Genomic DNA, 17,166 nt, shown 5'->3' on the forward strand with positions numbered 1-17,166 from the left:
CCGAGCAGAAGGAGGCCATTTGATCCATCGAGACTGTACCAACAACAATCCCACCCTAGCCCCACCACCGCAACTGCACACATTTACCCCACTAATCTCCCCGACATCCCCCTAACACTAAGGAGCAAGTTAGCACGGCCAATCAACATAACCCATACATTTTTGGACTGTGGAGGAAACTGGAGCGCCCAGAGAAAACCAACGCACGGAATGTGCAAACTCCACACAGACAGTCACCCAAGCCAGGAATCGAACCCAGGTCCCTGGTGTGGCAAGGCAGCAGTGCTAACCACTGTGTCACCATGCTGCAGGGTGGGGAATGGGACGGATTCTATCATTTAAAGGCAATCAGTTCCTGATCCAGGGATTAAACATTGGGAAGGGAAAGGCCAACCCCTTTCCCGTGTTATCCTATTGCAAAACCTTCATCATGCCATCAGTAACCTATGGTATGCTGTTTCTTGGCAATCCAGGGCCTTTGCTGGATGTACTACCAGTAGCAACTGTATTTCCCCTCAGCGACATTGTTGAGCAATGCAGACTGTCAAGAAGCTGAGCTTTTTTAAATGATCTATGTTTGTTTTCTTAGGTATTAGAAATATGGTACAGATTTAAGTGAGTTTAATTTGGTGTTTCTGTGTAAGAATGGGTAAAATTCTAGAACCATAGAAAATTTACAGCTCAGAAACGGGCCTTTTGGCCCTTCTTGTCTGTGCTGAACCATTTTTTGCCTAGTCTCACTGACCTACACTTGGACCATATCCCTCCACACCCCTCTCATCCATGAACCCATCCAAGTTTTTCTTAAATGTTATAAGTGACCCCACATTTACCACTTTATCCGGCAGCTCATTCCACACTCCCACCACTCTCTGCGTGAAGAAGCCCCCCCCCCACTCCCCCCCCCAATATTCCCTTTAAACTTTTCTCCTTTCACCCTGAGCCCATGCCCTCTGGTTTTATTCTCCTCTAGCCTCAGTGGAAAAAGCCTGCTTGCATTCACTCTACCCATCAAAATCTTATACACCTCTGTCAAATCTCCCCTCATTCTGCTACTAAAAAACTTCTAGTTTTTATAGATTCTCTACAGTGCAGAAAGAGGCCACTCAGCCCGTCGAGTCCGTGCTGACCACAATCCCACCCAGGCCCCATTCCCGTAATCCCACAGACCCAGCCTGTTCATCCCCCTGACACTAAAACGCAATTTAGCATAGCCAATCCACATAACCCACACACCTTTGGGCTGTGGGAGGAAACTGGAGCACCCGGAGGAAACACATGCAGACACGAGGAGAACGTGCAGACTCTGTACAGACAGTGACCTGAGCCAGGAATCAAACCCGGGTCCCTGGCACTGTGAAGCAGCAGCACTAACCACTGTGCCATTGTGCTGCCCCGTGGGTTAGACTCATGTTAAACAAAGGTATTTGCACATTGGTGGGTTTTGGTTTGAGTTTAAACTACGGCTATATTATGCTAAGAGAGTTCATGATGAGTAAAGTAAACACAAGCTTGGGGAAAATAATGAGATGTTGCTTATCCAACTAGGGGCCACTTTGAGAGAGGCAGACTTTGTGATTCTGTTTTAGCTGAATTCATAGCAGATGGAACTTGGAAGTTAAAGAGGGAACAGTTCTCTTAACTCTGCCAGAAGCGGGAAAATAGAGCTGCAAAATTGCAGGCTTCCCAAAAAGAACACCAGAAATTAAAGAACAGCTAGTTATGGAAACTAAAGAATGAAAAGAGATGTTTCAGGGAGTTTGAAGACAAATGACCAACAGAAACTACAGTTGGATCAAGGCATTGTTCATTCAAATTAAAGACAGAACTGAAAAGTGAAGCAATTGGTTAAGCTGGCTAGCAAGAAGCCAAAGATATCTTAAGTGACTCTAAGGTTTGTGATATTTTACTACAGCTTGTGAAACCATAGCGGAAGTAATAGTGAAGCATTTAGTGGCAGAATCCGTGTGAAAGCTTAAAATCATTCAAGATGAAGGAATACTGGAAGGAGAGTTGTAAAACCTGGAAGTGGATCCTTGTTGGGAACAGCTGAGGGAAAGCATTGTGTGAAAGTGGCAGTTGGAACCACTCATGTGGAAGCTGGAGCCCAGTGAAATAAGTTGGCATTTGGTCTAAGGAAATTCACATAAGTTAATTTGGGCCAGAATTTTACAGCTGTTCCCATCGACGTGAACTTCTGGTCTTGCCAATGGTGAGCACCCGGCAAAGATTGACAACAGGCCACTTTCACACTCAAGCAAAATTTCGCCCATAGTTTCAGCGGGCGGCATGTCTGACCACAGATAGCCTATGGGCTTTAAGGGACAATGGCGGGATTCTCCACTCTTGTCCATGACTGCCTCGTTGCCAATGAGATTGGAGAAGTTGGCACTCAGCCAAAACCCCATTCACTACAGCGGCACCAGAGAATCCCAGCTGCGAATGAGGTCAGAGGTTTTCAGTATTATTGAGAACATTATAGTGGAAGATATATTTCGTAATCTGTGTTATCCCTAAAATGGGTGTAGATTTGTGAAGATCTGTGGAAATGATGGAGATTGTATTACACTTAAATGTTTCATGTTTCATAATTTTTTGTTGTTAAAAACTAATTGGTAACTAATTGGTAACCCTGCGAGTCTCTGTTCAGCTGTGTTTTCATAAAATTGTTATGTTTTGGTCTTTCGAGCCAGGTTCCATTCTGGGATCTTCCTGTCCAGTAGTAGCATCAACTGGGATTGTAACAATATCTGATGGCCTCTGATTGCTTGAGTCGGGGGGGGAGGGGGGGGTGGATTTGTGCTCCCAATATCCTTGATCATGGGGTACGCTGCTTTTGCCCAGTTGCAATCCAATTGGCATGGCACATTCTAAAAATGTCTGGTTTTGGACAGGACTGAGACACTGTACTGTAGTTCATTGGTTGTGAATTGCTCTGGGACATCATGAAGACATTTAATGTGGTTATCATGTGTGATTAGAGATTTGCAAAAAGTTTTGGAAAATAAGTTTCCTCAATAGTTTTTAATGAAACGATATTTGAAAATGTGGTTAGAATGCTGATAGGCTCAGTTTTGATGTCATTATTTCACAGGTTATATATTTGGCAAAAATGATTTGATTTGATATTATTGCCACGTGTATTGGGATACAGTGAAAAGTATTGTTCCTTGCGCTATACAAGGCATGATGTGGAGATGTCGGTGTGGGACTGGGGTAAACACAGTAAGAAGTCTCACAACACCAGGTTAAAGTCCAACAGGTTTATTTGGTAGCAAAAGCCACGAGCTTTTGGAGCATTTGCTGCCCCTTCGTCAGGTGAGTGGGAGTTCTATTCACAAACAGGGCATATAAAGACACAAACTCAATTTACAAACTAATGATTGGAACGTGAGTCTTTACAGGTAATCGAATCTTAAAGGAACAGACAACGTGAGTGGAGAGAGCGTTAAGCACAGGTTAAAGAGATGTGTATTGTCCCCAGATAGGTCAGTTAGTGAGATTTTGCAAGTCCAGGCAAGTCGTGGGGGTTACGGATCATGTGACATGATCCCAAGATCCCATGAACCCATGATAGCCAAGTTCCACACACATGAGGACGGCCTCTACTGGGGTCTTGGGTGATAGTGGATCCCCCCCCTTTTCCTGCACTGATCTTGAATCAGTTGGTACATGACCTCAGACTTTTGTATCTTGTTCCCAATGAAAGAGAGTGTGTCCGGGATGCATGAGGTCCTTGATAAAGCTGGCTGCTTTTCTGAAGCAGCAGGACATGTAGACAATGTCAATGGATGAGAGACTGTTTTGTGTGATGGACTGGGCTACATTCACAATCCTTTGTAGTTTCTTGAGGTCTTGGTCAGAACAGAAGCCATATCGAGCTGGGATGCTTTCTATGATGCATCTGCAGAAATTGGTGAGCGTCGTAGTTGACATATCAAATTTCCTGAAAAAATAGAGGTGTTACAAAGTAACATTCAGCAAACAGATGGACAATGGTCTCTTCCATCACCACCACCTCAAGGGCAATGTGTGGATGTCCAGAATTCGCAGTCCAAGTTGGTGATGGAGGCAGAGACTCTAAACAATTTTATAAAGCACCTGGATTCACCTTAAGCACCTTAAGTGCTTTAAGCTACAGGGCTATGGGGTGAAAACAGGGTGGTGGGATTAGAAAGGGCACTTGAGCATGGACAGGATGGGCTAAATGGCCTCCTCCTTGTGCTGTAACTTTTCTATGGTTCTATCTTTCTATGATACTTGTTAATTCCACAGCTGTCCCAGTCAGAATTGATACCTACATAATGTTCTTTAAAAGGATAGGATTGCTATGTTGTGGAGTTTAAGGGCAGTCTCTGGTTCAAAGATAACTGACTCCAAAAAACTCACCGTGCTGGCTTCTATGAGAAATTTGCAATACAATAATTTAATCAAAAGGTCATTGGTATCAGTAACCTAGAAGAATTCAGGTTTATTGGTACTACTGAATAAGTGAGACAGAGAGCGGGATTTTCCAGCTGTGCTTGCCCCAAAACCAGAAAATCCTGCCCGAGGTCAATGAGCATTTCCAAGGTCCGCCCCTCACCCACTCCGCTTCCCGTGGTGGTGGTAATGGGAAAACTCACTCCAGATGGTGGCAGAGGCTGTGGCCAAAATATTTTCACTTTTCTTAATCTTGCATAATTGGACTGAAGAGTTCTCAATGTAATACCTTTGCTCGAGATTAAAGAGAAGGATAAACTAGGTAATTATAGACCAGTTAGTCTAAAACCAGATAAAATGAATGATCTTTTACAAATTCATGGATTAATTAAGGACAAGCAACAGAAATTTGGCAAAGGTGAACAACGTTTGATAAATTTAACAGCATTTGTTGAAGAAGCAATTGATTAGGTGGCTGGAGGGAATACAGGGGGTACATTGTCTGTGGATTTTCAAGAGATTTGGCTCAAAAATTCAGACATTGTGGATGACCAATTGGTTGACAGAGAAGGAGCAAAAACGCAAGGTAAATAGATATTGCTCTGATTGGAGGAGGGTTGGGCAAGTGAACCCTACTGGTCAATGTTGGGCTCACTTTTCTTTTACATTTATATATATATAATAATATATACTTTAAATATATAGAGAGAATTTTGATTTGGCAACAGGGTGCAGAATTGTATAATTTGTTGACATCCGTTAGGTAGGAGGTTTGACACAAAATGAGGAGGGCAGTAAAAACATCATGGGTCACGATTATGAGCCCACACTCTCCATCTGCAGGGATTGTGGTGCGTGTTCAAAACCCAAAAAGCGGGATTTGCTGTGACGAGTTTCGAATCCTGAGTGCAGACGGAGGCCAATCAGCCCATTGGGTCTACACTGACCAGAATCCCACCCAGGCCCTAACCCCATTACCCCATGCATTTATCCTAGCTAGTCCCCCTGACACTAAGGGGCAACTTAGAATGGCCATCCACCTAACCTGCACATCTTCAGACTGTGGGAGGAAACCAGAGCACCCGGAAAAAACCCACACAGACACGGGGAGTGACTCAAGCCAGGAATAGAACCTGGGTCCCTGGTACTGTGAGGCAGCAGTGCTAACCACTGTGCCACCATGCCGTTCGAGTCGCAATCTTCCTGCACCAACCACCTCCCCTCCGCTGCTGGCAGAGTGGCATGAAACACACCGTGGGACCACAGAAAGCTCATTTTTATACATTTGCATGTCATTAGTGAGCACTCTCTCTGGGATTTCCCCATCTCACTGGATATTCAGTGGGTGCTGGTATGCTGTCACACCGGCGCTATTTACAGCAGTTCCATTTAAGCGTAAACTTCATGCCTTCACCTCCATGGGGCATTTTGAAGGTGATCACTCAGGCAGCCAGCACCCTCCATGGTGTGCACTGCTCAGGAAGCACTGGAGGGGACTCTGGTCCTCCAGGGACCTGAAGAAGGAGAGACACTCCTAAAACTTGTGCTACCAAATAAACCTGTTGGGCTTTAATCTGGTGTTGAGAGAGTTTTTATGGGACATGAGGACACAGATAAGTCTCACTCAGGACCAGGGGTGGGAGTCCCAGAATCACCAATTCTGGGAGGAGGGTTGGGAGGGGTCACTTGCAGGTTCTTCATCTCTTCATCGCAGGCAACCCTTTACTTTAAAGGCTGGTATGTAGACAGTGCTTCCTCCCTGGGTTCCCGTCCACATCGCAGCTGAGGGTGGGGCCTGGCCAAAGGGTTGCAGGGCCTGAAAACAAGAGGCTCAGCACTGGGGCGGTGTTGTGACTTACTGAGGTGGGGTCCCGTGATAGGCCGGATTGTAAGGGCAAAGAGTGGGGATTCAGGAATGGGCTCTATCACTCCTCGTGTGGCCTGAAGGGCCTCACACACAGGGGAGAATGACTGCAGTGTGATTGGAAGCCTCGCTCAGGCACTGGTGTGGGGACAAAGGGGAGAAGTGGCTCAGTAATCCAAAACCAATTGTCAGGGGTGCTTGTGTGTAACAATAGGTCTCAATGGGTCGTGGAAGTTGCTCAGCTCCGCACTGATTGTGACCTGGGAGAAACAGGGTGCCTTCTGGGAATGTGCTGGACTTGCTCATTGCTTATCTCGCATGATTCAACTGTGCCTCATCTGCTGTGAGGGGGAGACCCTTGGCTGAACAGGCATCATGTGGGTATGCCGGCGTTGGACTGGCGTAAACACAGTAAAAAGTCTGACAACACCAGGTTTTAGTCCAACCTATTTATTTGATAATATACTCACAAGCTTTCGAGGGGACTGCCTCTTCGTCAGGTGAATGGAGAGTTCTGGCCTCAGACAGAGCATATAAAGCACAGACAGTTTAGAGATTACTGATTAAAATGCGAATCCTTACACCTAACCTGCTGTTCAAGTCTTAAAGTGGCCGACAATGTGAGTGGAAGGAGCACTGATCACAGGTTAAAGAGATGTGTATTGTCTCCAGACAGTACAGTAAGTGAGGTTTTGCAAACCCAGGCAAGTCACGGGGGTTACAGATAGTGCGACATGAACCCAAGATCCCTGTTGAGACCGTCCTCATGTGTGCGGAACTTGGCTATCAGTCTCTGTTCAGCGACTCTGCGCTGTCGTGTATCGTGAAGGCCGCCTTGGAGAATGCTTACCTGAAGGTCAGAGGCTGAATGCCCGTGACCACTGAAGTGTTTGCCAACAGGAAGGGAACAGTCTTGCCTGGTGATTGTCGAGCGATGTTCATTCATCCGTTGTCGTAGCGTCTGCATGGTCTCCCCAATGTACCATGCTTCGGGCCTTCTTGTTCTAGATTTATTTAATTGATTGAATTTAAATTCCCCAGTTGCCGTGGTGAAATTTGAACTTGTATCTGGATTACTAACCCTACAATTTAACCACTCATCTCAATACTGTCTGAAGTGTCAGCATTGATCATGTGCTCAAGTCTTGAGCCCGGGGCGCGACTTTAACCACAACCCCCCGACTCACAGACAAATACCGCTGAGCCATGGCTAATAGCCAGGTGATGCTGCAATGTCAAAGCCAACTTAACATTATTACATCTAAATGATGCAAAACAATCTAATATCACTCACCCCTCTGAACATGAAAAATATTTTAATTTAGCATTGCCCTTTGAAAAGCAACCTAGATCTTTGTAAGCAGAAGAATGTGTTTACATGTAAAGTATATGGTGACAGCTTACTCTATAAATCTTTGTTAAGGATTCCAAGATAAAATTGCTGATAATTATGAAAGTTGACAAGGCATCAGGCCTGGAAGCATAAAAAAGTATCACAAAAGGTATCACATTGTTCTGTGGGAGCACTGAAGAGAGGCTGCGATTTGCGAGTGGAGAGCTTGTGGGTGAGTACAGCGACTTTTTCTTTCTTTTAAAAACTAACTTTGTTTTAGTGGGGTTTTTTTTGCTTGCTTTAAGTTTTACCCCGGAAGTAGTTGCGAGGGCACTCGGGTCAAGTTTTTTTCTTCACCCTACTATAAATTAGACCGGAGTGTATTCTATAGGCCGCCCAATAGTGACAGGGAAGTTGAGGTGCAGATAGGGAAGCAGATTCTGGAGAAATGTATTAATAACAGAGTTGTCGTGAAGGGAGACTTCAATTTCCCAAATATCGACTGGAATATCCCTAGGGTAAGGGGTTTGGATGGGGAGGAGTTTGTTAGGTGTGTTCAGGAAGGTTTCCTGACACAGTACGTGGATAAGCCTACGAGGGGAGAGGCTGTACTTGACCTGGTACTGGCGAATGAACCAGGACAGGTGATGGATCTCTCGGTAGGAGAGCATCTTGGGAATGGTGACCATAATTCTATCTCCTTCACAATTGCATTGGAACGAGATAGGATCAGGCAGGCTAGGAAGGTGTTTGTCTGGAGTAAGGGGAGATATGAAGAAGTCAGGAAGTTACTTGGACAAATAAACTGGAAGGAGGCGTTCTTAGGGAAAAGTACCGAAGGAAGGTGGCGGATATTCAAGGAATGTTTGTCTGGAGCTCTGCATGACAACGTTCCAATGAGACAAGGGGGTTTTGGTAGGTCGTGGGAACCGTGGTGCACGAAGGCTGTGTTGAACCTAGTCAGGAGGAAAAGAACATAGAACATAGAACATAGAACATTACAGCGCAGAACAGGCCCTTCGGCCCACGATGTTGCGCCGACCAGTTACAAAAACAATGACCCACTAGCCTATACCAATCCCTTTTCGTCCATAAACCTATCCAGAGATCTCTTAAACGCCCCCAAACTAGACGCATTTACAACTGCAGCAGGCAGGGCATTCCAATCCCTCACCACCCGCTGGGTAAAGAACCTACCCCTGACATCCGTCCTGTAGCTACCCCCCCTTAATTTAAAGCCATGCCCCCTCGTGCTAGCTTTCTCCATCCGAGGAAAAAGGCTATCACTATCCACCCTATCTAAACCTCTAATCATCTTATATGTTTCAATAAGATCCCCTCTTAGCCGCCTTCTTTCCAACGAAAACAACCCTAAATCCCTCAGTCTCTCCTCATAGGACCTCCCCACCATACCAGGCAACATCCTAGTAAACCTCCTCTGCACCCTCTCCAACGCCTCCACATCCTTCTTGTAATGCGGGGACCAGAACTGCACACAGTACTCCAAGTGCGGCCGCACTAGAGTAGTGTACAGTTGCAACATTACACTGCGACTCCTAAATTCAATCCCCCTACCAATAAACGCCAAGACACCGTACGCCTTCTTAACAACCTTATCTACTTGATTCCCAACTTTCAGGGATCTATGTACACACACACCTAGATCCCTCTGTTCATCCACACTATTCAAAGTCCTCCCGTTAGCCCTATACTCGACACATCTGTTGCTCCTACCAAAGTGAATTACCTCACACTTCTCCGCATTAAATTCCATCCGCCACCTCTCGGCCCAGCTCTGCAACCTATCTAAGTCTCCCTGCAGACTATGACACCCTTCCTCACAATCTACCACACCTCCAACTTTGGTGTCATCAGCAAATTTACTAATCCACCCAACTATACCCTCATCCAGATCATTAATAAAAATTACAAACAACAGTGGCCCCAAAACAGATCCCTGAGGCACACCACTCGTAACTGTACTCCATGATGAATATTTACCATCCACCACCACCCTCTGTCTCCTATCTGATAGCCAATTCCTGATCCAACTTCCTAGATTACCCACAATCCCATACATCTGCATTTTCTGCAGAAGCCTACCATGGTGAACCTTATCGAACGCCTTACTAAAATCCATGTATACCACGTCAACTGCCTTGCCCCCATCCACCTCTTTGGTCACCTTCTCAAAAAACTCAATAAGGTTAGTAAGGCACGACCTACCCGCTACAAAAGGAAGGTGTACAAAAGGTTCAGGGAACTAGGAGAGGTTAAGGATCTTGAGGAGTATAAGGACTGTAGAAAGGAGCTTAAAAGGGAAATTAGGAGAGCCAGAAGGGGTCATGAGAAGACCTTGGCGGGTAAGATTAAGGAGAATCCCAAGGCTTTCTATAAATATGTGAAAGGTAAAAGGATGAGAAGAGAAGGGATAGGACCTATAAAAGGTGAAGGGGGAAAGGTCTGTGTGGAACCAGAAGAAATGGTAGAGGTGCTTAATGAGTACTTTGCCTCAGTATTCACAGTGGAAGCTGATCTGGGAGATTTTGCTACAGATTTGCAGCAGATGGAAAAGATTGAGTATGTGGATATTAAGGAGGAGGACGTGTTAGAACTTTTGAATTCTATCAAGATAGATAAGTCGCTGGGACCAGATGGGATGTACCCCAGGGTACTGTGGGAGGCGAGGGAAGTATTGCAGAGCCCCTGGCGATGATCTTTGCGTCGTCAATGGAGATGGGAGAGGTTCCGGAAGATTGGAGGATTGCGGATGTAGTTCCTATTTTCAAGAAAGGGAACAGAGATAGCCTGGGAAATTACCGACCGGTGAGTCTGACCTCAGTGATTGGTAAGCTGATGGAGAGGCTACTGAGGCACAAGATTTACGAGCATTTGGAGAGGTTTGACATGATCAGAAATAGTCAGCATGGATTTGTCAAGGGCAGGTCATGCCTTACAAGCCTGGTTGAGTTCTTCGATAATGTGACTGAACACATTGACGAAGGAAGTGCAGTGGACGTGGTGTACATGGACTTCAGCAAGGCGTTTGATAAGGTCCCCCATGCAAGACTTCTTGAGAAGGTGAGAGGGCATGGGATCCAAGGGCCTTTGGCCTTGTGGATCCAGAACTGGCTTGCCTGCAGAAGGCAGAGAGTGGTTGCGGATGGGTCTTTTTCGGCATGGAGGTCAGTCACCAATGGAGTGCCCCAGGGATCTGTTCTAGGACCCTTGCTGCTTGTCATTTTCATAAATGACCTGGATGAGGAAGTGGAGGGATGGGTAAGTAAGTTTGCTGATGACACGAAGGTCGGTGGTGTTGTGGATGGTCTGGAAGGATGTCAAAAGTTGCAGCAGGACATAAATAGGATGCAGGACTGGGCGGAGAAGTGGCAGATGGACTTCAACGCGGATAAATGTGTAGTCGTCCATTTTGGCAGAACCAACGGGATGAACGAGTACACTATCAAGGGCAGGAGTCTTAGTAGTGTTGAAGAGCAGAAGGACCTTGGGGTCCAGGTCCACAGGACTCTTAAATCGGCCTCGCAGGTGGAGGATGTGGTCAAGAAGGCGTATGGTGTACTGGCCTTCATTAATCGAGGGATTGAGTTTAGGAATCGGGAGGTAATGCTGCAACTTTATAAGACCCTTGTCAGGCCTCATTTGGAGTACTGTGTGCAGTTCTGGTCGCCTCACTATAGGAAAGACGTAGAAGCTATTGAAAGGGTACAGAGGAGATTTACAAGGATGTTGCCTGGACTGGGAGGCATGCCTTAGGAAGTTAGGTTGAGGGAGCTGGGACTCTTCTCCCTGGAGAGACGAAGGTTGAGAGGCGACCTGATAGAGGTTTATAAAATGTTGAGAGGAATAGATAGGGTGGATTCTCAGAGGCTATTTCCCCAAGTTGAAATGGTCGCTACGAGAGGACACAGATTTAAGGTGCGGGGAGGAAAGTACAGAGGAGATGTTAGGGGTAAGTTTTTCACTCAGAGGATGGTGAGTGAATGGAATCGGCTGCCGTCAGTGGTGGTGGAGGCGAACTCGCTGGGGTCTTTTAAAAGACTTCTGGATGAGTATATGGGGTTTAATGGGATTGGGGGTTATAGATAGGTCTATAGATTGGTAGGTGTTGATGTGATCGGCGCAACTCGTGGGCCGAAGGGCCTGTTTGTGCTGTAGTGTTCTATGTTCTATGTTAAAAAAGGAGGCCATTTTCATCAGAACAATGCTAAGTGAACTGCCTGTCACTCTCTTTATAGCTCTGCATTTTCCTTCGATTCAAATCTTTATCCAAGTTTCCCTCAGGCAAAGCACTGGACTCTGCCTGGAACTATCACATTATTACAATGAAACCCATTTGGTTCACTAATGGCTTTTAGGGAAGGATATCTGCTGTCCTTACCTCGTCTGGCCTCCAGACCCTCGTAAGAAGTCTCACAACACCAGGTTAAAGTCCAACCAGTTTATTTGATAGTAGATAATAGATAGATCTACTATTAAATAAACTGGTTGGACTTTAACCTGGTGTTGTGAGACTTCTTACTGCGTTTACCCCAGTCCAACACCAGCATCTCCACATCATGACCTCCAGACCCTCAAGAGTGGTGTTGATGCCTAGTAAGCCACTCAGTTGTATTCAATAAAGTGTCTCACCACCAGTGTCTCAAGGGCAATTAGGAATAGGCAATAAATATCAATGACACCCACATCCTGTGAATAAATAATGAAAAATAATCTTTTGGTTGAACGTACAGTGTGGGATTCTCTGGCTACCCTATGGAGCAGTGAAGGTTGGGTCATTGAATATATTCAAGAGTGAGTTAGACAAAGTTTTGAATATCAAGGAAATGAAGGGTTAAATGGAGTTTAGACCACAGTCAGATCCATCATGCTCCCATTGACTGGCAGAGCAGGCTCAATGTGTCCGTAGGGTAGTGAACCATCTAGGAAGGGAGCATGGTGGCACAGTGGTTAGCACTGCTGCCTCACGGCACCATGAACCATGGTTCAATTCCAGCCTCAGGTCAGGGAATGTGGAGTCTGCACATTCTCCCCGTGTCTGCGTGGGTCTCCTCTGGGTGCTCCAATTTTCTCCCACACTCCAAAGATGTGTGGGTTAGGTTGATTAGCCATGGTAAATTGCTATTTAGTGTCAGGGTGATTAACAGGGTAAATACATGGGGTTACGGGGATACGGCCTGGGTGAGATTGTTGCTGGTGCAGGCCCGATGGGCTGAATGGCCTCCTTATGCATTGTAGGGATCCTTGACCCTATAATTCAGAGGAAATCCCTCCTCATCACTGCCTTAAATTGGAGACTCCTTATTTTAAAACTGTGCCGTTTGTGAGGTTAAGGGGATAGGGCCTGGGTGGGTTTGTGGTCAGTGCAGGCTCGATGGGCCAAATGGCCTCCTTCTGGACTGTGGGGATTCTATGAGAACGGTGGGACCATACTATCCTGCCGTCAGTGAGCAGCACCTACCGGTACCGTCAAACACACCCGGGGATGGGGGGGGGGGGGGGTGAGGAAAAGTCCCACCCAAAGGGATTTTCTTTAAATTTGCAAACACACAAAATAAAGTGGCTGATCCACTGCACCTGGCTTGTAAATTAAGGTGAACGTTAAAAGTTTTGAACTGTGCTGTGTGGGCCTGACCTGAGTCTTTAAAATCAACCACAAGTGAGATTATCCCCATGCAGCGAGTTGCTGGAAATGAGAGACTTGGTGAAAAGTCTGACAACACCAAGTTTCACAATGGGAGACTTGGCAGAGCATCAGCTCAATGATCTGACGTGACATCTTTTCCAGCGTCCATTACCTAGCAACCTCCCCCGGAGCGTCTGTCTGTTGCTGGGCAACACATCAATGTTACATCTGCAGTGGTGACACTGACTTGAATCAGTCAGAGAGAGGCGGTGGACAGGAATGAACATCCCGGCAGCGTAACCAGCAACCCGGCTGATTTCCATCAGTGAAATAACCGCGCTGGCGGTGGCTCATTCTCACTCCAGCAGCTAATGGACCCGAAGAAAAACCCCGCAGTTAACCGCAAACCCGGCGATCGGTGAGATAACTCAGATATTACCTCTGCTCATCCCCCCCTCCACCCACCCCTCAAAATAACTGTGTGTATCTTCATTTTAAGATGCAAGTTAACGACCTGTGCTGTTTCCAATCTGTTGGTACTGACTAACTAAATTCTTATTATCTGTTCTTTAGCTTGTTTTTTTTTGGCATGTGATGTTCCCCCAAGTTTTTTTTTAATACATTCATTGGGCATGCATGTCGCTGGCAGTCCAGAATTTATTGCCCATCATAGTGGCACAGTGGTTAGCACTGCTGCCTCACAGCTCCAGGGACCCGAGTTCGATTCCTGGCTTGGCTCACAGTCTGCATGGAGTTTGTACATTCTCCCCATGTCTGCGTGGGTTTCCTCTGGATGCTCCAGTTTCCTCCCACAAGCTGAAAGACGTGTGTGTTAGGTACATTGACCCAACAAGCACTGGAGTGTCACAGCTAGGGGAATTTCACAGTAACTTCATTGCAGTGTTAATGTAACTCTTACTTGTGATTAATAAATAAATAAACTTTTTTAGTTTGACCTTGGAGGGCAGTTTGTTAAAATTTGCCTTTGGGATGTGGGCGTCCCTGGGTGGGCCAGAATTTATTGCCAATCCCTGCAGGCATTTAACAGTCAACCACACTGCTGTGGGTTTGGAGTTATACATAGGGTGAGGACAGCAGATTTCCTTCCCTAAAGGACATTCGTGAACCAGATGGGTTGTTCCAACAATTGACAATGGTTTCATGGTCATCAGTAGATTCTTAGTTCCAGATATTTTTTATTGAATTCAGATTCCATCATCTGCCTTGGTGGGATTTGAACCCAGGCCCACAGAGCATTATCCTGGGTCTCTGGATTACTAGTCCAGCAACAATATAACTGCACCACCACCTCCCACAGTTGGAAGTCAACCACATTGCTGTGGCTCTGGAATCATATCTCCAACCAAGTAAGGATAGCAGATTCTCTTCCCTAAAGGACATTACTGAACCATCTCCATGGCTGTCGTTACACATTGCTGCGAATAAGTCTTGCCTGGCACTGGAACAGAGGGTAACAAAAACAGAAGATGCTGGAAAATCTCAGCAGATCTGACAACATAACAGCTCCTGTCCTCTCTCCACAGATGCTGTCAGACCTGCTGAGGTTTTCCAGCATTTTCTGTTTTTATTTCAGATTCCAGCATTCATTTTAATCTTACTGGGATGGAAGCAGTGTGTGTAAGAGGGAAATAACTGAGGGGAATCTTTAACAAGGTCATTGAGCAGAATGGATCTTGAATGTGGACCACCAGCAGTAATTAACCAGTGTGCTCTGCTTTCTTATTTACCCATGCATTTTCCTACTCCAAGATCAGTTTTAATGAGCCATACACTTTCAAGGGATGTAAAACAAGAGATAAGGGAAATAGCAATAATGTAAAGTAAACCATTATAATTTGGGTTCCACTGCAATTGATGCAAGTTACATCTGCTAACACCGTATTCAGCCGAAAGAACAGAAACGTGCTATTTAAATTGGTGCTATTGAATTGTTGAATAGCTATGGGTGGAATCTTAAATATAAGCTTCTACTTTAACTCTAGTGTGCTTATTCGACATCCAATATTAATAAGCATAAATTTCCTCCCATTAAATATTGATAAGATTGAAGCCATTGTTTTCAGTTCTCACTCCAAACTCTATTCCCTAGAAACTTACACCATCCATCTCCTTGGCAACAGATGGAGATTAAATCAGTCAGGTTCAAAACTATATTTGATCTTGGGATAAGCTTCCAAACTTATGTTCAGACCATCTCTAAGACTCCCTTTTTTCCACCACTGTAACATCTCTCAACTTCAGCTCTGTCTCACCTTGTCCGCTGTTCAAACCCTCATCCATTACCCTCCAGACTTGAATGTACCAACCTGTTCCTGTTTGGTCTCTCATTTTCTACCCTCCATAAACTTGAGGTCACCTAATATTTTACTGCCTGTGTCTTAACTCACAGCAAGTCACATTCCTCTGTCACTCCTTCACTTACTGCCCAACATTGGTTCCCGGTCAAGCAGTATCATCATTTTAATATTCTCATCCTTGTTTTCAAACATTTCTATAGCCTTGCCCCTCTAAGAACATAAGAACATAAGAAATAGGAGCAGGAGTAGGCCATCTAGCCCTTCGAGCCTGCCCCGCCATTCAATAAGATCATGGCTGATCTGTCGTGTCTCAGTTCCACATTCCTGCCCTCTCCCCATAACCCTTAATCCCCTTGCTTATTAAAAACCCACCAACCCGCGCCTTAAAAATATTTAGCGAGGCAGCCTCCACCACTTCAACGGGCAGAGAATTCCAGAGATTCACCACCCTTTGAGTGAAGAAGTTCCTCCTCAACTCCGTTCTAAACCGCCCCCCCTTTATCTTGAGGCTGTGCCCTCTAGTCCTACTGTCCTTTCTGAGCGGGAAGAGTCTCTCCACCTCTATCGCTGTAATCACCTCTGACCCTATAATCTTCCAAAGAGGCTGCACCTCTCTAATTCTGGCCTCTTGTGGATCAGGGAAGGCAGTGGTGCAGTGGATTTGTTACGGGACTAGTCATTCAAATACTCAACTAATGTTCTAGGGATCTGAGTTTGAATCCCACCTCAGCAGATGGTGGAATTTGAATTCAATTTTTTTTTAAATCTGGAATTAAATATCTACTGATGACCATGAAACCATTGTCGATTGTTGGAAAAACTCATCTGGTTCACTAACGTCCTTTAGGGAAGGAAATCTGCCATCCTTACCTGGTCTGGCCTACATGTGACTCCAGATCCACAGCAATGTGGTTGACTCTTAACTGCCCTCTGAAGTGACCTAACAAGTCACTCAGCTCAAGGGCAATTAGAGATGGGCAATAAATGCAGGCCAGCCAGTGATGCCCGTATCCCATTAATGAATTTTAAAAAATCATTATTGGTGCCAGGCCTTCAACTTTCTAAACCTCAAGTTCCCCACACCTCTCTGCCTTTATACATCACTTTCCTCTTATAAAACACTTCTTAAAATTTATCTCTTTGGCTTTTGCTCATTTACCGTAACATTCTCTTTATAAATCAGTGTCACACTTTAGAATTATAGAATCCCCACAGTGCAAAAGGAGGCCATTTGGCCCATTGAGTCTGCACCGACACTCTGGCAGAGTGTTTTACCCAGGAATCCTCTGTCCCACACATTCCTCCCCCCTCCCCCCCCATCTCCATAACCCAACATGATTACCATGGCTAATTTATCTAACTACACATCTTGGGACACTAAGGGACAATTTAGTCTGGCCAATCCACCTAACCTGCACACCTTTGGACAGTGGAAGGAAACTGGAGCACCCGGAAGAAACCTACACCCACACGGGGAGAATGACACAAACAGTCACCTGAGGCTGGAATTGAACCAGGGTACCTGGTGCTATGAGACAGTAGTGCTAACCACCATGCCACCCATCATGCCACTGTGCTGTCCCTT

The 17,166-nt window shown here is 45.6% G+C and overlaps 1 protein-coding gene across 1 annotated transcript in view; it reads right to left on the bottom strand.

Annotated features, from left to right (window-relative positions):
- The window catches only part of LOC145358891 (insulin gene enhancer protein ISL-1-like), a 70,558-nt gene extending 54,785 nt beyond the window's left edge, over positions 1-15,773 (bottom strand). Inside the window, exon 1 of the mRNA XM_080213265.1 lies at positions 15,707-15,773. Coding sequence (XP_080069391.1) covers positions 15,707-15,773 — 67 coding nt within the window. The remainder of the gene's footprint in view (positions 1-15,706) is intronic.
- Positions 15,774-17,166: the final 1,393 nt, after the last annotated feature.

This window comes from Carcharhinus amblyrhynchos, chromosome 26, assembly GCF_965287045.1.
Source record: "Carcharhinus amblyrhynchos chromosome 26, sCarAmb.v2.hapA, whole genome shotgun sequence".
Taxonomy (NCBI): Eukaryota; Metazoa; Chordata; class Chondrichthyes; order Carcharhiniformes; family Carcharhinidae; genus Carcharhinus; species Carcharhinus amblyrhynchos.